Source organism: Barbus barbus, assembly GCF_936440315.1.
Source record: "Barbus barbus genome assembly, chromosome: 23".
Lineage (NCBI taxonomy): Eukaryota > Metazoa > Chordata > Actinopteri > Cypriniformes > Cyprinidae > Barbus > Barbus barbus.
In genome coordinates this window covers 26,454,486-26,476,487 of record NC_136751.1, presented here as the reverse complement: position 1 = coordinate 26,476,487, position 22,002 = coordinate 26,454,486, and the positions used below count along the sequence as shown (strand labels likewise).

Sequence of the window (22,002 nt, the reverse complement as noted above, 5' to 3'; positions counted from 1 at the left end):
CAATCTTTCACACAAACTTTTTAAAGGGACATTACAGTGTTGTGGTGGAAATGACACCAATACTGTGCGACAGCTATATTTTGTATAAAAAGTAATATTGATAGTGGTCTCACATTAAATACTATAATGTATTTTAATTATTTTACTAGTGCTTAATTCAGGTACATTAATAGTTACCAGATAAGTCATATTTTTAAACTGTATTTTCATTGTTGAAGTTTAAAAGTCTGGGTGTGCGACAAGGAGAAAACACCTGATTTTGACACCTATAAGGAGGTTGAAAAGTATGAAAAAAATCATAATAGAAAGGTAGTAAAAAGTTTTTAAGGTGGTGTTATCGTTAGTTTGACAAAGGGTTAGGGTTAGGGTTAGGGTTGACAAAATTATATGTATTTTTAAAAATATGACCAAAGAACATAAAAGTGCCCATAGTCTAAGAATCACACAATTACGGTAAAGGGATATAAAATACAGTTTGAACAGTATAAAAACCATTACGCCTATGGAGGGACCCCGTAAACCACATACAAGTGTGTGTGTGTGTGTGTGTGTGTGTGTGTGTGTGTGTGTGTGTGTGTGCTGAAGTCACTAAAATTAGTATACAATGCCCTCTACTGGTCAAAAATGAATGTGCGACAGTCTGACATAAATAATTTTTGTATTGTGCAAATACTGCACAGTTTATTAGGCTATTATTGAACTGAGGGAGAAAATAAAAACCGAAATATATTTTGCCATTGCCTATAGTTTGCTACAAAGATCAGTCAGTTTCGAAATATTTTAAAAGTATTGGGTGAAAGCAAGGGACATAGGTTACTATTATAAAAATCATAATTTAATTGTCAACAACTTTTTTCATTTGTTTAACAGGGACAATGTGTTGTGCCAGAGTTAGCTATAAAGCTGCATGTTGTTACAAAATTACAAAATTCAGTCATAAACAATACAATACATACAATATCACATCAGCTTGATTGTTGTAAAATGAAAACCAACAATACAAATAAATAAATAATAAAAATACTAATGTAAAATATGTTTGTTTTTCATTTGATATAACAACAATATTAATGAATGAACGAACGAATACGTTACATGGATATTTATGAATTTAGACGTGGTTTTTTTTGCTAAAAAATTTTTTTTTGTTAATTTAGTTTATTCACTGTAGGCTGTCATGAGGCAATACAAAACACGTGAGCGTTTCAGAAAATCTCGGAGGTTATGAATAATTATGACATCACTGCCCGGAGTGCGATTGCAGCAGGAAGTGACGCCAAGTCTTCCACGGTGGCTCCTCTTCTTACGTGGCAACGCGTCAAGCGACCGCGAGACACTGAGCACAAAGAGACCGAATATTCATTCAAATACATTCTCACATTTTCTTTACTGTTTCGCTTATTGTTAGGGTTTAGGCGTTTCTTTTAAGTCATCATGGGTCTGACCATCTCATCGCTCTTTGGGAGACTTTTCGGCAAGAAACAGATGAGAATACTGATGGGTGAGTGTCTTCCTGATGTATTTCTGTGGTAAATCTTCATTTTTAAGACAAAATGAATAATATTTGAGTGTAAGATGAAATAATTTGTATTATTAATGTACCCATTGAAATTGAACAATGAATGTGATATTTCTTGGGCAGTGGCTAATGTTAGCATGCTAGCTTCAGATAGAGCTTGTAAGAACAGAATAAGTCACGGCTGTAATGAGTTTGACAGCTGAAGGTGTTTTATTTTTCAGTGGGGTTGGACGCTGCAGGTAAAACCACAATACTTTACAAGCTAAAGCTGGGAGAGATTGTGACCACTATCCCTACTATAGGTGAGATTACACCATCATAACTATACACGCTTTCACAATGTTAAGTTTTTCATTTAAAAAGAAGGAGCTCGTTATTAAATCTTAATATGTGATTTATCCTGATTTAGGATTCTCATCATTTTGATGACCAATGTCTCTGTCACTGCCAATGCATTTGTGAATATTGTTACAATATAGATGTACACTGGTGGTCAAAAGTTTGGAAAATTGTTTTTTTTTTTATGATTTTGCCCACCAGGGCTGCATTTAGTTTGCCAAAATTACTGTAAAAGCAGTATTGTGAAATATTAAAATTTAAAGTAACATTTCTATTTTCAAATGTAATTTATTTTCAGCAGCCATTACTCCAGTCTTCAGTGTCACACGATCCTTAAGAAAGTGTTTTCAACATTGCTCATTTATTGACAGCATAATGAGCATACGCAATAAAATTAAATTATTTAAATAAACTTCAAAATGTATCAAAATTTAAAGTACTAAGTATTTTATCCATTGACAGTAGATATTGGAGCTGACATAAGGCAGGATATCCACATTAAAAAACATCACTGACCAATCCTACCTTAGCAACTGTCACAGTCTGCCACATTATCATAATCGACAGTATGGTGAAACTATGTTTCAGGTGCACTTTCATGTTGTTTCTTAGTGAACTACAGGGACCAAATGGTCAATTAGACACTGTCATCATCTGATAATCTTTTAACAGCCAAACATAAGCCAGGGAATTGGACTGGCTGATATATGTGTTACAAATCTCGTTGTAGCCAATCAAATATATTTTTATATTATAATACAACTTGAGTAAAGTGTTCTTGAACTGTATTTTTTCTGCTCTTGGACAGGTTTTAATGTAGAGACTGTTGAATACAAGAACATCTGCTTCACCGTGTGGGATGTCGGCGGTCAGGACAAGATTCGTCCTCTCTGGAGACACTATTTTCAGAACACACAGGTATGGTCTTTATTTAAAGACATTTTGGTGGCCCGTCAAAGTGCCACTTAACTGTTTCTGGATGCATTTATTCAAAGCAACTTATCAGTTACAGGAACTATGTTGCTTGAGCATCCCGATCTAAAATCACCTTAAAGTGTAAAATATTGGTTGAAATGTACTGTGATCTTTTATAACTCGGGTGCATTTGTGGTTATTATTAATTTGAAGTATTTTAATGCTATTTTTTTTTTATTCCTTTGTCCTCAGGGTCTGATCTTTGTGGTGGACAGCAATGACAGAGAGAGAGTGGCCGAATCTGCAGAAGAGCTTTCTAAAATGGTAAGAATTGCTTTGTATTCAGCATTCAATTTAATCTTTGGATATTACATACAATCTGTATATCACTCAAAAACCTGTCGCCCTCAGTGACCTAAATTGAGATCATGTTACAAAATGTATTTACATTTACATTTGTACTTGGAGAACTTCTTACCAAAGCGTCTTGAGAAAGGTCCATGTAATATGTTTGTGATGCTTGTTACACTTGTGTTATGCTTGTGCTTTTAACCCTATTTCTTTTTATGCTATATTATTACCAAATGCTATATTCAATCTTTTTACCAATGTTTTTTCAATTAGCTCAATTTTTTCATTTATACAGTTGCAAGAAGATGAACTGAGGGATGCCGTGCTGCTGGTTTTCGCAAACAAACAGGATCTGCCTAACGCCATGGCTGTCAGTGAACTCACAGACAAACTTGGGCTGCAGAGTCTACGCAGTAGAACGGTACACACACTTACTCAATTGACCCCAACATGCACTTGCTTAGACATCAACTGCGTTCTGATTGTCTGTTTGTTTCCACAGTGGTACGTTCAAGCGACCTGCGCTACACAAGGCACCGGACTCTATGAAGGACTGGACTGGTTATCAAACGAGCTCTCCAAACGCTAGTGTGCCTGCTCATATTGGGGAAATGCGTGTGAACTTTAGAAAGACTGAGTGTGTGGGTTGATAGACTGTGTGTGTGTGTGTGCGTGCGTGCGTGCGTGGAGGAGCTATCAAGTGTTCAGCATCATGTCTAATCTATCTTATCTGTCTTTTTCTATGCTGAATTCCTACTAATGTTTTAATTTTTTTTCCTTGCAAATCTGATTGTTTTCCACGTCTGTAAGAAAATGCTTAAATTGCACGTTTACTTGATAACTGTGAGAGCATTATGGCACAATGGAAAGGAAGTTTGGGAGGAATTCCAAGTCGAGGCGTCCCAAGTTTTGAGTAGTTGTAGCTTAAGAGCGAGTAAATACAAGGAAGAAGACATTGTGCATTGACGCTCACTCCAAGATCCCTGCTGCAGTGCTGCCTAACTTGACTAGTGAGTCGCAGGATTCGCCACTCCATGAACATTCCATTTCATGGAAGTTAATTTCATTCCAGGGGGTTGTTTTGCAAAGCTACACATTAACTTTTGTTGCAGAAGCCTCCTAAGTCTTGTTTCAGGGACTTTGCCACCAACAGATTCTTTGGAACAAAATGGTACATGAAGTATTGACAGCAATATGGAGTCATCCATGATTGATTAGCCCAATGATCTCTAAACGCCTTTTATGTTAAATACCTCCATTGAACAATATTTAAGTAAATGTTTTAGTTGAAAGCATTTGAACAGATCATAGTACCTTGCCTGATTTTTCTGAGGTGGGTTGGACCGAGGTTAATTGTTTCCTCAGTCTGCTCCGTTTCTTTTCTCTTTTTATGTCAAATGTATGTATGCTGGCACCTTTTGTATGGCTGTTTTTTTTTTTCGTTTCATTGATATACTCTGGTGACACACCTCCGAGAAAGAAATCCATAATTAAAACCTCTTACCGTTGCATCTATATCTTGGAAGGCCTAAAGGGGGAAATTTTCAGGACATTTTTATTTTTGGGTGAACTATTTCTTTAAACATCATTACAATAGGTTAAGCTGCAGGTTTGTATTGTAATGGGGTGTCATGTATATGAGAGCAGATGAATCCAAATAAAAGAAAAAAATTTGGTTTAGCTCAGTACTTTTATAATGTAATGACAGCAAATACCTCACTATGACAATAGTATGGTTGACTGTTTTATGTTCATGTACATTAATGTGTAAATGGAAAATTAGCTGCTGTTGCCTGGTGTTTTTTTTTTTTTAAAGGCCCATTTAGTGTATTGAATATATGAGAATGACATTTGAAATGTGCCATCCAGTTCTGGTGCCTTCTGGATTTTAACTGCATTATTCACTATATAAACAATCATACTAAACTGCTGATCATATTTATCCAGTAGGAGAGACTTGCATTTCACAAAATTACAATATAAATGACATTTGTAATAAACTTTAGAACATACATTTTGGTACTGGTCTATAGCTCAACCTTTCTAGATCAATGGTACATTTCACAAACTGCTGATAGTGCACTTCATGCAAGTGTCAAGAGATAAATGTTATGCTTTATTTAAAAGCTTCAAAAACATTATTGTAGGATTACCAGTAGGATATATTTTACGAATTCATAACAAAAGAATAATGGCAGTCATGAAGCCCAAGAACCAAAAGTACTTCCTCATATCTTTAATCCTTCGACTGACAGATTTTCATAAAGACAGGCTTGTATTACAACTGAAACCAGCGTGGAATATTATAAGCCCATGCTGCTTATTGTTACCATTATTATTATTATCAAGTAATTTTGAACAGTATGTGAACCTGCTTGTATAATTATGCGCTGTTTTCATCTGTTCAAAAATCTGTAATTATGGAAAAAAATCACCGGAAGTGGCGTTTCGTAATTTCTTCCACGGCGGCCGTGACGTGGCATTACGCAAGCGCAGAGCCGACGAGCATCACACCGAAAACACTTTGGACATTAGGATTAATCCCGTAGTTATAGGTGATTTGTGTCCTTCATCATGGGTCTGACCATCTCATCGATCTTCAGTAGGCTGTTTGGGAAGAAACAGATGAGAATTCTCATGGGTGAGTGTTGAGTCTCGTGCTAGCTAAGCTAGCGGCGTTAGCCAACTTTTCTCCGAAATATAACAGCTAAAATACAAAAACTACAACTGATTTCCTTGCTTTACTTCAAAGTATGATTATCTTTACCTTGTAGAGAGAGAGCTAACTCAAGTGCGCGTTTATTAACGTTAGCTGCTAAATTATCTTGCGATAGGAGCTTTGAATAAATGAATTTTGGTAAAGGCAGTTTAACGTTAGCCACTGACCGTTTATTACCATTTATTATATTCGAGTGAAGTATATATTAAATTCTAGTATACTGTACTGTCTAATCGCGTTTATTTTAGTAGATATTTATATCATATTTAGTGCCCAAGACCTCTTCCACACTTGTGTACTTTTTGGCTTATTTTAAAATGCTTAAACACTAATTATTTTGACCATATTCCACATTAATAAATGCAAGTTTACTAATAAAAACTGATCTGTGTGGTTTTGTTGACTGAAGTAAGACTGTACAGTTTACATAGTATTAGAGAAAATGAGAATAAACTTCAAATAAATAAAACTTTAAAATTTTGTCAGCTTTACAGAGTATTTATTTGATATTTTCTTTACCTGATTTGATTTTTGATAGTTATTTTTCTGTACTGTTATTTTTTCTGTTTTATTTTTGCATGTATAATTGTATAATGTAATGTTCAGTATTTTCAGTTGAATGAAAGCAAGTCTACTATTTCATATGGTATACTGTGGAATACTTCAAATTCAAATTCAAATTTTATTTGTCACATACACAGTCATACTTCTGGTATACTTATAGTATTTATTAGTACAGTACTGTTCACTCTGTAGTGTATTAACTAATACAGTTTAAATTGTGTTCTAGTTTATTATAGTACATAAAGGTGTATGCTATGGATTTAGTGCATATTTAAGATTATACTCTACTGAAGTATGGTTATTAGAAATAGTACAGTGTAGTTTATATGCTTGGCCATTTAAAGAGATGAGCTGTGCATTGAATTTTTAGAAGTGACTGCTGTTTAAGTCTTATATATTTAGAAACCTTATTCTCATCATGAATTCTTGTTGTTTTACAGTGGGGCTGGATGCTGCCGGCAAAACCACAATACTGTACAAACTCAAACTAGGAGAAATTGTGACCACCATTCCAACCATAGGTAAGAGGACAGGACTGTTTTTGATTTGACTATGATCTCAAAGTAGTTATTGAGGTAGTAGCAGATTGAGGTTATTGTCTTGTGTTGTGTTCTGAGTCATATGAGTATCCTATCATGGGGAATTTTTATGAAATTGTAGTGCTTTTATGATATGTCAGCATCCACTGGCTGTCATCATACATGTGGCTTCAGTGATTGCCTGAGTGTCCTGTCTTACACCACAACATTCAGCCAGTGTTTCATTAAAAAGCAGAACTATTCCACATAATGTATTGTATGTCACTGCATTTCTTTTGGCCAGGTTTTAATGTAGAGACTGTTGAATACAAGAACATCTGCTTCACCGTGTGGGATGTCGGTGGCCAGGATAAGATTCGTCCTCTGTGGAGGCACTATTTTCAGAACACACAGGTAAGATCTTGATGTGAAAATAACATAAGGGCGCACATACTTACTATAGTCCTTGCAGAGACTCATAGCTCTTTCTGTTTTTCCTTTTGTCCCAGGGTCTGATCTTTGTGGTGGACAGCAATGACAGAGAGAGAGTGGCAGAATCTGCAGAGGAGCTTTCTAAAATGGTAGCATATATCATTGTGATCTTCTCAAATGGAAACCAAGTGCAATGAATCAGGACATTTGTGGAAGTGTTTGTGGTTGAGTTGCCTCATCTGTGTCTTTTCCTGTGCGTATCTGCAGTTGCAAGAAGATGAACTGAGGGATGCCGTGCTGCTGGTTTTCGCAAACAAACAGGATCTGCCTAACGCCATGGCTGTCAGTGAACTCACAGACAAACTTGGGCTGCAGAGTCTACGCAGTAGAACGGTAACACCAGCATGCACTACCTACTCTCTAATGCTGGGTACACACTAAAAGATCTTCAAAATGTGAGAGACCACAAACATGAGGAACAAAAAATCCTAGATTTAACCGTTTTGCTCCTATAGTGTGTGGTGTCCTCACCCCCCCCCCCACCCCCCAAACACACCCACACACACACACACACACACACACACACACACACACATCAGACCAACATGTTGAATATTTACGATTCAAGATCGGGGCGCCTCCGACGTTCTTCCGAGGAGATTCAGTCACTCTTAAAACACCTCACACCACAGGAAAATCTGATAAGATAATCTTTAGAACCACCAGGATAATCGGGACATTACCTAGGATTGTCGGAAGGGGAGAAATCGGCCCAAAATCAGCCCGATTATCTTGTGGTGTGTACCCAGCATTAGATTTTTTTTTTTTTTTTTTTTGGAAAGAAGTCTCTTATGTTCACCAAGGCTGCATTTAGTTGATCAAAAATGCAGTTAAAACCGTAATATTGTGAAATGTTTTTACAATTTAAAATAACAGTTTTCTATTTGGATACTATATTTCTATTTGGATTTTAAAATGTAATTTATTCCTGTGTTGCAAAGCTGAATTCTCAGCAATATTACTCCAGTCTTCAGTGTCACATGATCCTTCAGAAATCATTCTAATATGCTGATTTGTTGCTTAAAAAATATTTCTTATTATCTTATTATCATTGTTGAAAACAGTTGTGCTGCTTAATATTTTTGTGGAAACTTTTTGTGGAGAGATTTTTCAGTTCAAAAGAACAGTATTTATTTTAAATAGAATAATAATAGACTTGTCACTTTTCATCCATTTTAATGCATTCCTGTTAAATAAAAGTATTAATCTGTTTCAAAGAATAAAAAAATGGAATCTTCCCAACACTAAACTCTTGAACAGTAGTAAATATGCCAGACAAAACCACTGCTACTATTGCTTTTATCACATTATCTTGGTTTGTTAGTCTGACTTTTCAAAAATTGACTTGTATAGATTGAAGCGTTTACATGACATTTTAAAAAAATATAAATTATTTCTTAAGAGTGATTGAAATCAAAATATTAAAGTGCATGTTCACTCAGGAAAAAAAAAGGTACAATCCTGTTACTGGGGTGGTACCCATTTAGTACTAATATACAGCATTTAGGGGTAAATAAGGTACAAAGATTTACTTTTGAGATTTTTTACCTTAAGGTATCGCCCCAGTGACAGCATTGTATCTTTTTTCTAACATAATTTGTGAATAGAGTGTGGTCTGCTTTGCTTTTTATTTTGGTTGATGTTTTTTTTCTTTTCTGTTTGCTCTTCTTGCAGTGGTATGTTCAAGCGACCTGCGCTACACAGGGCACTGGACTCTATGAAGGACTGGACTGGTTATCCAATGAGCTCTCCAAACACTAGTGAGGCTGTTAGGGGTGAGATGGTGCGTATGAACCAATGGAAAGGCTAGAGACTCCTCTTAGAATTTTTAAGTGTGTGACACAGCTGGCAACTGGGGAGAAACCATCAAACACTCTGCGCCTGTCTTAGCTTTCCTTTTCTACAGTATATTTCTTTGCCCAAGGCTATTTCTTTTCTTATTTCTTTTTTGTTTTAAATCCAACAAAAACAACTTTTTTTTGTCATTTTGCGAGAGGAAAAATGTTTTGAAGGACCTTCCTTCGCTGTGGCTTTTTCAGTTTCTCAGAACGTCCTCATGCAAAACCAAAAACACTGGAGTCCCTGATCAGTGAGCAGGGTTATTGGTTTTGCTTTAGTCTGATCAGCATCGTTCATCTGAGAATTTGTTGTCAAGATCACTGGAGAATCTCTGGGGTTAGTAATATTTCAGAACTGGACTTTACATGTGGAGTCGATTGGCGAATCAAAGCCATGCCTGTTCCGTCTTATAGATATGCAAGCTGTGAAGTTTGTTACATTGCATTATCCGCTGTAGTGGTGTGGAGTCCTGTGGTCCTTCTAAACATTATCCTTGTCTGCATGAGTTTACAGCTTCTGGGTCTTGGTTTAAATTCCCCTCATCAACAGCACATGGCATGAGTGGCATGAAAAGGTTAAGTTTCTTTTATTAGATTAGTTTTTTTCCACACAATCCATTGTCATTCGTGGCAAATGTTTGAGAGACCCAGAACACTGGTTTTGCTGTAGGTCAGAGTCAAAGGGAACGTCACGTTCTTTAACCACAACGACACAGTGAAGTTCTTTCCATTAGAATTTAAAGCTGAAATTGATTGTGTTATGTTTGTCATGCCATGTGAAATGTTTCGCTCGGGCATGTTTCTTGAGCTTATCATTATCTCCTGTCTGAATTTGACTGCTGAATGCAGGTTTAATGTGTTGATGAATTCCATGTCTGGTTGAAATGGTTTGCTTTCCTAAACTGATGTGTAACAGATACAATCTATTTTACCCTATTATCATGCAAATTTGTTTGTGTATTATATGTATCATATTGTTTTAGAATAAAACGTAATTGTGAACTTATCATTGTGTCGAATGTAATTAATCTGTTTTGCTCCTTAAATGCAGACTTTAAGTTCATGTGTCCCACTTTTTGGGAGCAAAAATAGTCATTGATTTGTGTTTTCACAAAATCAAAAGCGAATGTTTATAATTTTCTCAATGACAAACAAATCAGAAAATGTCTCAGTTGTACTAAGTTCTAAGCTGCATTACTGCATCAGTCCAGCAGATGACACCTGGAATTAAAAACTCCAACTGAGCAGTACCTTAATTACTACAGATAAATAACTAAACCATAGCTAATAATAAGATAATTGTGATGGAGAGCTATAATTGATTACCTCCTATAAATGTTTCTGTTTAAAGTGTGTGTATATACTGTATGTGTGTATATATACACATGCATAAATATGCATACTGTGGTGTTTGTACTCAAACTGCTTGCACTGTGTCATTTCAGGACTTTCCAGGGCAAGATCTGTCCAAATAAATGACAGGAGGCACCAGTTAAATGTACACTTATAAATGTCATTCGGGTACATTTTCGGAGAACAAAGTTTATAAACTGCAACATTAATGTTATTAACTGCAATCCCATTTGGTGATCTTGATATGTTTGTGTTGATTGTTTCGTTAGAGGAAATTGAGTTGAGACGATTCTGCTCCAAATGGCAGAACATAGCAGGTTTTGTTCTACTTTGTGACTTTGGTGGTTCTGGTTGTGTGAGGATATACACACACAAAAACATGGACATGATTCGAAAAGTAAAAAAAAGGAATTACAAAAAAATATGTTTTTTGAGAAACAGCTTGAAGAGCTGTGCAAAGCTCTATAAATGATTCACTAAAGTCACAAGGTAAGCATCATATTAAACTCAAGTTTCCCCACCTACATTTCTACCGTTCTCAAACATTTCAGTGTTCTGAACATAAAAAGAGTGAAAGCAATTGGTCAGAAACACATTTTGCCTCAGCAAAGATAAGTGACTTTTAATAGATGTTTAAAAGATGTTGGATGTTTAAAAACAAAAATACTGTCATTTACCAAGAAAGCAAACCCTTCAAGCAATGTTTCCAGTCCTTGCGACTGACCTCCCAGAATGTTTTCGATGTCTTGCTAATTAAAAGACCTGATTCAGCTCATCAACTTCTTAGTTTGTTGAATGAGAGAAACACCTATATCATTCTGGGAGATCAGATGGGTCCCAATCGAGGTCTGGAGTTGAGAAACAGAGCAATGGGCAGATAGAAGGTCAGAAAGCAAAACTTAGGAAAACAAGGGCAACAGCTGTTCACAAATCAGTTGAGGGTGGGAACAGAGTACCAGTATAAATTACAGAGAGATACACTGATCTGTCCTTTCCAGAGCCTTCTGCTGACAGATCAACAAGGTAAGACTGTATAGAGTTCTAAATTAACCTCAAAATTATATAAAAAGTGCTTCAAAGTGATTGCAATGTTTATTTTGGTGTTTTTTCAATTTGTAACCTGGAAACTGATTAATCTTGGCAGGTCTCGTCATCATACTTGTGTGATTATATCAGATATTTTAGATTTTTTTGGGTTTGCTGTCAAAGACATTAGTGAACAAACCAAACAAACCTTACAATGTTACATCTATTGATTCCATTCAAATACATACTTAGTCATATTTTGGTAATGAGCATATCATTGATATTAATCAATTTGTTTTAGTATATATAAATCATACAGTTTTTCAGGATACCTTTTATATGATTCTACGTTGATTACTTGTATATTTTAAATGTATATATATTTTTATGCTCTCTTGTATTCGTGAAGCTTGCTTTAAACGTGCTCTGATAAGAGTTTTTTTTTTTACTACTTTATTTAAAATCTCTGCATTTCCTATAGATAAATGGCTTTCCTGTTTGTTCTAGCATCATGAAGCAGGAGGAGTTCATGTAAAACCTTGCTGCCTGGCCCAGCGCCATTCAGAGGATCCATGACCTTTGCTTTGCAGAGGGACTCTGCATTTCCTAGAGTCACCTTCTTTGTTTTGTGCTAATGGACCAGATGCACAGAGACCACTGAGGTCTTATGCAAGGAGCTGAATATGTTATATGAATGTTATGCGAATATGTCAAAAAATGAACCATGGAGTACCCCCTTTTTGGTGTCTGTGGGCGTGGTTTCAGTTGGTTGTGGACTAGCGTCATGGTCCACTGCTTGTGGACCAACTGAGTAAAACCTTCCCATGAAACATTTAAAAAAAATGTATGCAGAAATGTCATGAAACATCAAAATAAAAACGTCTTTAGACAAGTCACTACTGTAGCTTTCTCTTTACTGACAAACCGAAACTGATGAGGAGAGGGAGGAGTTTATTGAGGAAATGTAGAGTATTTAAGCGAGAGGAAGCAGAGGTTGGCCCTTTCTATCCTGCAGACTCTCTTGTCTGAGACGGAGCGGAGATGGACTGCTTGTATGCTGTGTCTAGTGTGCAGTCTGGTGGGTGATCCTGTCTATCTATATGCTTTTTAGAACTTACAGAAGTAATAATCGTATACTTTTATAAAAATAATGTAGCCTATAATTTTCTGTGATCTCTTTACAAGGAAGTTGTGCTTGTGTAGCCTATAATGAATCAAACCTCCACCCATTTGTCAAATAAAATGTACAATCCATTCTTGTCTGCTAACAAGAGATTTAGACCTACAGTTTTACCGTAGTCTCATCTGATTAAATAGAAAAACATTTCCTACTTGATAAATTCTTGATCATTATGTGCGCAGATTTATCTCACAGAATTGTTTTCACAGAATTGTATAGGTTTGAGTCTGTTAATAATCGATTATGTTAATGTATTTTTTTTTTTTTAAATTTTAGCTGCCACTAGATGACTGCACATGAGTTGAGACATCACGCTTTCTAAGGATCTCTTTCGATGCTTGCATTTATTATTTTGTAAGTTTCTTGCATTTATTATTTTGTTGTATAATTATTATTAGATCAGTCCTGAACTTTAGATATAATAATGTGATCATTTTATGTTTAGATTTTGAGGAGGAGAGGAGGAGAACCCAACTGCCAAGGGATTCGGGCACTCGGGTCCGCTGCCCTGTTCTAGTGCATTCTCTGGCAACACTGGATCTCTGGCCGGGGTTCAGTGGACCTGCAGTGAACAGCGCCAGGTCTATGACCCGCTGACGAAGCACCAGAAAACTAGAAGCAACCAAACCTCACACAAAAATGAAAAATGAAGCCGACTACTACCCTTAACCCCCCTTTTTTTCCCCTTTGGTCGGCTTCTGGTTGTCTGTTGCTTGGTTGGCAGGCTGTGGGGATGGCCTGCTATAAAAACAACCAGTTTTTTATTTTATGAAGGCTGAGCGCAACTCTTTCCAGAAAAATCAATAAAAATGGAAGAAACTGAAACTAATGTCTGTGTTTTATTTCATTCGAGTTATGGAACACGTTTTAAAGAATAACAAGCTAAATGGATACAGACTATAATTTTATTTCCCAAAATCTTTTGTGTTTCACAGAAGAAATACATTCAAATGACATGGTAACTTTCATTTTTGGATGAACTGCTATCATCCAAATTTATGAATATTATCCTTCTAGCCTCCTTCCTCAATAAGGTCTGATAAACAGAGAGCAATAGCAGAATCAAACATAACTTGCTTATTCTGTGTCCAAAGTAAACAAAACAAAACCTGGTGCAACCAGAAACCCTGCTGAAGAAAAGGCTAACATAAAGCAATACAACACAAAACAATAAGGTCTCGTTTGTTAACATTAGTTATTACTGCTAATAGTGAGCTAACAATAAGCAATACACTTTTACAGCATTTATTAATCTCTGTTGGGAATTCATGGTAGTTTTTAGTGCTTTAACTTAATGTTAACAGATACAACTTTAAATGAGTAAATGTTACGATTAAGATTAAATGGTGTAGAAGCAGTCTTCATTATTCATTCATGCTAATAATATAGATACAGTTAAAAAATATAACTTTATGATAAAGTGTTACAATGATTATTAATACTGACGGTAAGTGAACGTTCAGTCCTCTGTGTTGTAATGTTTGGGAAATAGGTGTTAAGGAGGGCATTTTTACCAGCCCCAATTTTCAATATTCTCAAGTAATGGTTAGTAAAATGAAATTTTGGAACATATAAATGGATGCAAAACAACTGGTCAGATACAACAAAGGTAAAAGTGAGTTAGATTCATTTTAAAAGGCTCAAAGAAAAATGCAGTGTCATTCACTAAGAAACAACAACAAAGCATTCCTGTAGAGGGATGGGCCGACAGAGGACAGAAACTTACTGAGAAAATGAAACTTAGGGAAACAAGGGCAACAGCTGATCACAGATTGAGGGCGGGAGCATGCGTACCAGTATAAATTACAGAGAGACACACTGATCTGTCCTTTCCAGAGCCTTCTGCTGCCAGATCAACAAGGTAAGACAACTAGTTATAGAGAAAATATCTCACAATTATTATTATTATTAGAAAAACATAATCCCTTAACGTGGTTTCTGTCATCGCAATTAAATGATTTTGTAATGCACATTTTGTTTTGGTGGTTTGTCACTGTGTAACCTGGAAACTGAATAATCTTTACAGGTTTTATGGCGTTTCCTCTGTGGGAAATGCCGTGGAATCTTGACTAGTCTTGCAGCACTAATGTGTGAGTACATCAGATGTTTTCCAGACTTTTTTTGAGCTACTGTAAAGACAGGGAACTAAAAATAAACTGCACAATGTTATATCCAATGATGTTATTCAAATGCAGATTGTTTTTTATACAGTTGCTATATAATTGATATTTGACACCCTCTGCACTTCCTGTAGCTGAATGATTTTGTTGTTTGTTCTAGCATCATGAAGGAGGCGGAGTTTAAATCCCTGCTGCCAGGGGCAGGGTCATCTGGCCCTGTGCCATTCAGAGGGGAAACCCATTTGATTGGTGCTGGTGTCCAGATGCGCAGAGGCCAGCGCAGTCTGCGAAGCCTAACACCGTGTGACGCCTGACAATCAAAGCGCAAAGCCTCAAGCCTACAAATTCCTACAAATCCAAGAACCGACCACAAAAAAAACCAATGCATGTGATGCTAAAAGTGAACCAAGAAATCTCTTTAACATGTTGCTGACTCCTGAATAATGCTACAAAATGTAAAGTGAAGTGAAGAAGCGAAATTTTGGTGAAACCTTTGGTTTCTGCATTGCTTGGTTCAGTTTTTCCGGGGCAGAACTGGGAAACAAAGAGCCCCGGAACAGAATGTGGAAAAAAAAATGAAAAAGAAATAAAAACAAGAAAAATGTCATATTGTGCTGTGTTTATTTTTGTTTATCTGTTAATGATTGATGATGAGTTTACTAACCATAGCACTTCTTACATAGGCCACTATAAGATTGTTTAGATTCTGTATGAAAATAGGAAATAAAAAATAAATCAAAGTATATATAAGTATGGTAACACTTTACAATGAGGTTCCATTAATTAACAATGAGCAAAACATTTGTTACAGTATTTATTAATCTTTGTTTGTGTTAGCTAATAGAAGTACAACTGTCCATGTTAGATAACAAAATATTAACATATGAAGACTTAAGATGCAAGTCTGTGTTTCAAAGTTCCGATTTTTCTTTGAAATTAGCATTTTTATTATCAGGCATTTATGAAAATTCAATAACTTACTAATATACTTTTCATTGCCATTAAAGTGAAACTACTGAACATAAAAAAAAAAATGCTAATTTAAAAAAAAAAAAAAAAATCTCAGACCAACAGATTTTTGCATCTGAAGTTTTCATAACTCTTGATTTTAATTTTGAATTTGACATTAACTAGGATTAATATAATCCAGTCATAAATTTTCTCACCATGAAAATATCAGAAGCTGGCACGGCATTAAACACAAACAAACAACTAGGATTAATAAATGCTTTAGAAGTATTTATCACTTATAGTTCATGTTATGTAACTTATGTAGTTTACGAATGTGAACAAATTAAATTTAGCTAATTGTTACCAGAAGTATAAAATATACAAAACAATCAAAAGCATTGCATATATTTGACATAAGTAACTTTAGGCCAAACATGATCAAAACTTCCTCATATATGTCACTGTCATTCCCTTTTAACAAGGCTATATTTTCTTAGCTTAAACTTTTGTACTGAATCTAATTTGTTACATGATAAATGATATAATTGAGAACATCTGAAATCCCTCACAAGTAAAGTTTTACTTTCGTTTCTGTGGAAAGATTTCCTCTAACGTGTCTGCAGCAGACAGTTGTGTTCTTTGAGGAGGTGTGATCAGTTTCTGTAGGAAGAGTATAAATAACGCATGAAGATCCACTTCACATATATAATGGATAATAGATCATGTTATTGCAAGTGTCTCTGCAGATAACATACTTTTAAAGATATATTCACTAATGTGTCTTGTAGGAATAACTAACACTATGGTAAGGGCATCTGCTATCATATTATAGTGGAGACACAAACAGTTTAATTATACTGTATTTTAAGTTAACTCTAAGCTCAAAGTTCAGGCTATTGTTTTACATTCACCCCACCTCTGTAGAGAATGTGTTTATGTATGAGGGTGTGCCAGTTTCCTCAGGGCAAACGATGGGTGGATACCTCCAACTTACTTTCTATATATAAATTGATAATCTGCAAGTAAGATAATAAAATTATAACAAATCAATATCACCATTTATTTATTTATTAGTCAAGTAGCTATTTATTAGATGAGAAAATGCACCCCATAACTATGACAGCATAAATAAAAATAAGACATTTAAGGTTCATAAATATGCAATGCATTGTTTTCTTCGCATTTCTTTTATTGCATTGTGCAACCTGCTCTTATTTTAATATTTAATCCATTTTTAAAACTATAGACAGGATTGTTTTTCAAAAACATTCAAGTGTGGATCTGAATGACAAAGACTAAATGTTTGAAATGGAGCTTTGGTCTGTCTTTTTTTGGTCTGTCATTTTGTTCAATTGATAAAGTGTGTTGTATAACGTGTGTTTTCAGAAATTTTATATTTTAGAATTGTGCTCCTTGAGTAATATATATATATATATATATATATATATATATATATATATATATATATATATATATATATATATATATATATAAAGTTGTGACGTCAAAATTAAAAGACTAATTCTCCACTGCTTCCCTCAAGATTTTCCTATATTTTATAATGGGGGTTTTCAATTAATGAGTAAAATAATGTAAACAACTTGATGGTGCTTGACATTTTGCTCTACAATGCAAATTACACACCCATGCAGAAAGCACACATTTTGAAACCGTCGTTTATTTATTTTTTAATATATGTCATTACATAGGAATGATTGGGGTGGGAGTGTGTGCAGTTTATATTGTACAACAAAATGTCAAAGTATAGTTATGTTTAACACAGACCAGAATATGACATGCCATCTCATTTCTAGGCCATTTACACAAAATCTGCATAATGTAAATGCACATACAGTACATGATCAGCATTAAACAGCCTGTGGAAATAATTTGAAATGCAGACTATAGCACTGTGATTGACTGAAGAAACTGGTTATTTTTAAATATTTGACAAATGACAAACATTTAATAAGCTAATTATATTGTTATAAATGCTCCTGGAAGTCTGTTCCGGGGAGAGAGAGACACTGGTAGCTAATTAAGCTGTCAACATAATGTTAAAAATGACCAAAAAACATCCAGAAACAAGTGTTCAGTCTTACCGGTGAAAGATGCTCCCCCGACATCGGTTTTTATTAATGTGCGACGGTCTGCAGATCCCCAAACTGCCACAGAGTCAAAATTGTTTTTTGAAACTTTGTCCATGCTTAGCATGAGAATCCAACTCTTTAACAGTGTAAACAACTCTGAATGCATGAAACAGCATTGTACCCCCCTTTAATTATTTAAAATGTGCATGAGAATGTCACGGTGCACACAGGAGGAGGATACAGGAACACGCAGATGAGGCGTAAACTCAAATAACAGTCTTTACTGAATCCAGGCAAGGCAAGACGAGGCTCACACAGACAGAAGTAACGAGTAGACCAGACTAAATCAAACTGAACAGACAGGACTATAAATACACAGGATAATCATAGATAGAGACCAACACAGCTGAATGGAATTAACTAATAATCACACTAAACGAGGACAGGAAACAAACCAAATATGGAAACAAGAGGCGGGAACACATGACACACATGACAGAGGTCTGACAGAGAAACAGTTGTTTATACGTATATTGTATGTACAGACGGCTAGACTCAGAATATGTTATATAATGAATCATGAATGTCTATCCACTAATGTGTATGAGACACATAAGAAAGTTGTATACTAGATAATGTAGTGAACTTATGTTAACAAATAAAAACCTTATTGTAATGTTACCACAATTTCTGTTCTGTTTTTGTTCTGTTCTGTTTTTGTTCTGAACCTAGACAGAGATGCAAAGCAATTGGTCAGAATAAAATTAGTTATATCGGTAAAGAGTGACTGACATTCATTTTAGTGAATGTATAAAGGGCTACCAGTGGGATGGGCCGACAGAAAATCAGGAATTAACTAAGAATGCAAAACATCAGGAAACAAGGGCAACATCTGTTCACAGATCAGTTGAGGGCAGGAACAGTGTACCAGTATAAATTACACACAGACCCACTGATCTGTCAAGGTAAGACAACTAGTTGTAGAAATAAATTTACAAAAATGTATTTACTTAAAGTTTTCATAAAGTGTTTTCAGTCATGACAATTAAAAGATTTTGTAATGCAGATTTTATTCTGGTGGTTTGTCACTGTGAAACCTGAAAACTGAATCATCTTGACAGGTCTATGGTGTTTCCTCCGTGGGAGACGCTGTGGAAACTTCACTGGTCTTGTGTATCAGATGTTTTAAACTTTTTTTGAGCTACTGTAACTAAACTTTGTTCCATCCAATGATTTTATTCAAATCCATTATTCAGTTAGGGTTATACAGTTGGGATATAATTGATTTTTGACACCATTTGCACTTAAATATACATATACACACACACATACTGTATATATATGAAACCTTTGGCTGTCGCCTTTTGCATTGATTGGTTTAGATGGTCCGGTGCCCTGCTAAGAAAACATATTGCTTTGGAACAAAGGTAAAAAAAAAAAAAATGTTAGTGGTAATGTAGAAATTTTTAATTTTTACTTTCAAGTAACTTTCAGTACCTTTTCCATTTCAGCAACCATTTCAAATCACTATTTTGTGTGTTTTTGGGTTAGTGATTGACTGATAGGGAAGTGTCACTGCAGGTAAAATATTTTAAAAAATGTACGCACTAAACAGGTCTTGCAGGAATGATATTGTCAATGAGCATCAGGGCATTGCACCTATAGGCTATTGTTTTCTTTAAAATTTTCTGTCTATTGTTTTCTGTTCATCCTCCGTCACTCAAGAGTGTCCTCAGGTTTTACGTGGAATGCTCTATAAATGCTCACATCCTTTGTGCTCATATAGTTTCTTCCTATATGTAGCTGTGCGTCCTGTACAAGAAAATGCACGCATGCACACACGTTTGTTTTTGTGAATTGTGGGGAATTTCCATAGACTTCTATTACTTTTATACTGACCAAATGATATGTTCTATCCCTTAACAAGCATTGTTATACTTTCAGATAAACATCATTTACTATTATTAATAATTTTTTTATTCCCTTGTGGGGACCACAGGCCGATCCACACAATATCAGAAATTTCAGGTTTTACTATCCTTGTGGGGATATTTGGTCCACACAATGTAGCATAAACAAGTAGCCTACACACACACACACACACACACACAAACGAGAGAGAGTCATAAACACAGTTTAAAAACACTTCATGAAATTATTGTATTGTTCAGTATTTTGTAACCTGCTATATTTAACTGAATAATGCTTATCCCCCATATAAACAGATTTTGTCTGAGGAGAGTGAGGAAGGGGATGATGAAGAAGGTGATGTAGGATCTGAAGTCTGTTGCCAAGGACAGACGCCTTGCAGTCAATGAGTTAATCGGAGGCTAGCTCCACAAACTGCCTTGGATGAAAACTTCTATGAGAAAGTTTCACACCATTTGCACAGCTCAAGCACCTTCCGATGAAGTATCTTCCTCTCTTCACTATCCCTCATGAACATGAACATGTTTTATGAGTTTGATGGATCTTGCAGTATTCTTGCTCTTCAGTGGCATTCCTATTGTTCAGAGACATTCTCACTGTTCAGCAGTAATGTCATCATTTTCCTTCAGAATGATTCTGCGTGCAGTATCTATCTGTCTAACTATGAAGAGAAGAATGACATGGAGATGGGATGGTTAGATGGTTGGATTTTGCCATCCAGCTGACTGAATGTATTGTTTCTGACCGTTGACTGTTTCTGCTAGCAGTCAAGCATTCTTTGGCATACAAAGATGGACATTTCTATATATGAAAATGAATTAAATTCAATGCATTTTTCACATATATAAAAGGAGGTAAATGCCTTTTTGTAGTTCAGGCGTATTTGTAGTAAAGACATGACAGGAAGATGCACTCTTAAAAATAAAGGATCTTTACTGACAAGTTCTCTATATGGTTCCATAAAGAACCATGAACATTCATGAACATTCTTCACAATTATTACTATTTTACTACGAATGGCCAAAAATTAATCTAATCAATTAAATCAACAAATTAAATGAATCTTTTTAAAATCAAATTCACTTACATTCTCAACATTTTAATTCGTAAATAAAAGAAAAAATGAAAAAACTAAATAATACATTGGAAATATGAAAATATGCTTAAATAGTATGTCATCCCCACCCTTCTTTTGATATGCCACGGTGGGCCAAATCAAAGGTCATCACAAGCCAACTTGGGCTTGTTAGCCTTAGGTTGGGCCTCTCTGTTGCTGCAAAATCCCTTTTTGGAACCTTTATTTTTAAGAGTGTCGGGTTCTTAGGCAAAGTAACTTAACTAATGCTTAACTTGCTAATTTAATCCACTGATTCATATCTTACTAACGTTACATAGTATGACGCACTGCTGTACATTTTGTTAAAGCTATAATGCTTTTACATTATAGCACATTATAGAACATGGTCCAAAAATCAAAGGCCCTTTGCTTGGACCTGAGCTAAATTGGACCCTTATAGCCTACTATTATATAACTTGGTTATGTAGCATTTGGGAACATTAGCTACAAAAAATGCTGGGTTAAATACAACCCAGCGCTGGGTAAAACATGGACAAACCCAGCGATTGGGTTTTTTAGACCCAGTGGTTGGGTTACTGCCCAGAAGGTTTGGTTAAACATTTAATCCAACTGTTGGTTGAAAACAACCCAGCATGTGTTCTGTACGATATTTACCCAGCAGGGTTGTACTTAACCCAGCATTTTTTTTAGAGTGATCTGTTCAGACATAACGTTATATAAATTATAACATTTTTGTATATGAATGTTTCACTGTCTAATGGCTACAAGTAGAATTCCCTTTAAAATAAATAAATAAACAAAATAGATATATTTATATGTGTGTGTGTGAGAGAGAGAGAGAAAGAGAGAGAGAGTATATTTTGCTGATAGATCCAATCTCTAGTATAATGTTTGACAAAGTCTGCGCCATGTTGCTCTGTGTAAATTAACATTTAGTTTTTGTAATTTTATATGCTTTATCATTTTTATTTGTTTTTTTCTATAGCTTTAAATAATATTTTTTTTTAGTTTTAGTTTGTA

The 22,002-nt window shown here is 35.2% G+C and overlaps 2 protein-coding genes and 2 long non-coding RNA genes across 4 annotated transcripts; all 4 read left to right on the top strand.

Annotated features, from left to right (window-relative positions):
• The first annotated feature begins 1,239 nt into the window (after positions 1 to 1,239).
• Positions 1,240 to 5,135, top strand: LOC306842837 (ADP-ribosylation factor 4). Its single transcript, XM_079373946.1, has 6 exons — positions 1,240 to 1,501; positions 1,741 to 1,821; positions 2,667 to 2,776; positions 3,026 to 3,097; positions 3,420 to 3,545; positions 3,627 to 5,135. The coding sequence occupies exons 1-6, from the start codon at positions 1,435 to 1,437 to the stop codon at positions 3,711 to 3,713; spliced, it is 543 nt and encodes a 180-aa protein (XP_079230072.1). The 5' UTR covers positions 1,240 to 1,434; the 3' UTR covers positions 3,714 to 5,135.
• Positions 5,136 to 5,586: 451 nt separating this feature from the next.
• LOC306842852 (ADP-ribosylation factor 4-like) lies at positions 5,587 to 11,001 on the top strand. Its single transcript, XM_079373992.1, has 6 exons — positions 5,587 to 5,765; positions 6,848 to 6,928; positions 7,230 to 7,339; positions 7,435 to 7,506; positions 7,625 to 7,750; positions 9,092 to 11,001. Exons 1-6 carry the CDS (start codon positions 5,699 to 5,701, stop codon positions 9,176 to 9,178), a joined length of 543 nt encoding a protein of 180 aa, XP_079230118.1. The 5' UTR covers positions 5,587 to 5,698; the 3' UTR covers positions 9,179 to 11,001.
• Positions 11,002 to 12,141: 1,140 nt separating this feature from the next.
• LOC306842851 lies at positions 12,142 to 13,639 on the top strand. The gene is made up of 3 exons (XR_013781790.1): positions 12,142 to 12,712; positions 13,091 to 13,168; positions 13,260 to 13,639. It is a non-coding gene; the product is annotated as an uncharacterized lncRNA (long non-coding RNA).
• Positions 13,640 to 14,590: 951 nt separating this feature from the next.
• LOC306842870 lies at positions 14,591 to 15,541 on the top strand. The gene is made up of 3 exons (XR_013781791.1): positions 14,591 to 14,675; positions 14,841 to 14,904; positions 15,095 to 15,541. It is a non-coding gene; the product is annotated as an uncharacterized lncRNA (long non-coding RNA).
• The last annotated feature ends 6,461 nt before the right edge of the window (positions 15,542 to 22,002 follow it).

Excerpts from the sequence above, each read along its gene's own strand:
- LOC306842837 (XM_079373946.1), top strand. The coding sequence starts at position 1,435 with ATGGGTCTGACCATCTCATCGCTCTTTGGGAGACTTTTCGGCAAGAAA. Across the intron at positions 2,777-3,025 it reads ACTATTTTCAGAACACACAG|GGTCTGATCTTTGTGGTGGA; the intron begins GTATGGTCTTTA and ends CTTTGTCCTCAG. Across the intron at positions 3,098-3,419 it reads CAGAAGAGCTTTCTAAAATG|TTGCAAGAAGATGAACTGAG; the intron begins GTAAGAATTGCT and ends TCATTTATACAG.
- LOC306842852 (XM_079373992.1), top strand. The coding sequence starts at position 5,699 with ATGGGTCTGACCATCTCATCGATCTTCAGTAGGCTGTTTGGGAAGAAA. Across the intron at positions 7,507-7,624 it reads CAGAGGAGCTTTCTAAAATG|TTGCAAGAAGATGAACTGAG; the intron begins GTAGCATATATC and ends GCGTATCTGCAG. Across the intron at positions 7,751-9,091 it reads AGAGTCTACGCAGTAGAACG|TGGTATGTTCAAGCGACCTG; the intron begins GTAACACCAGCA and ends CTCTTCTTGCAG.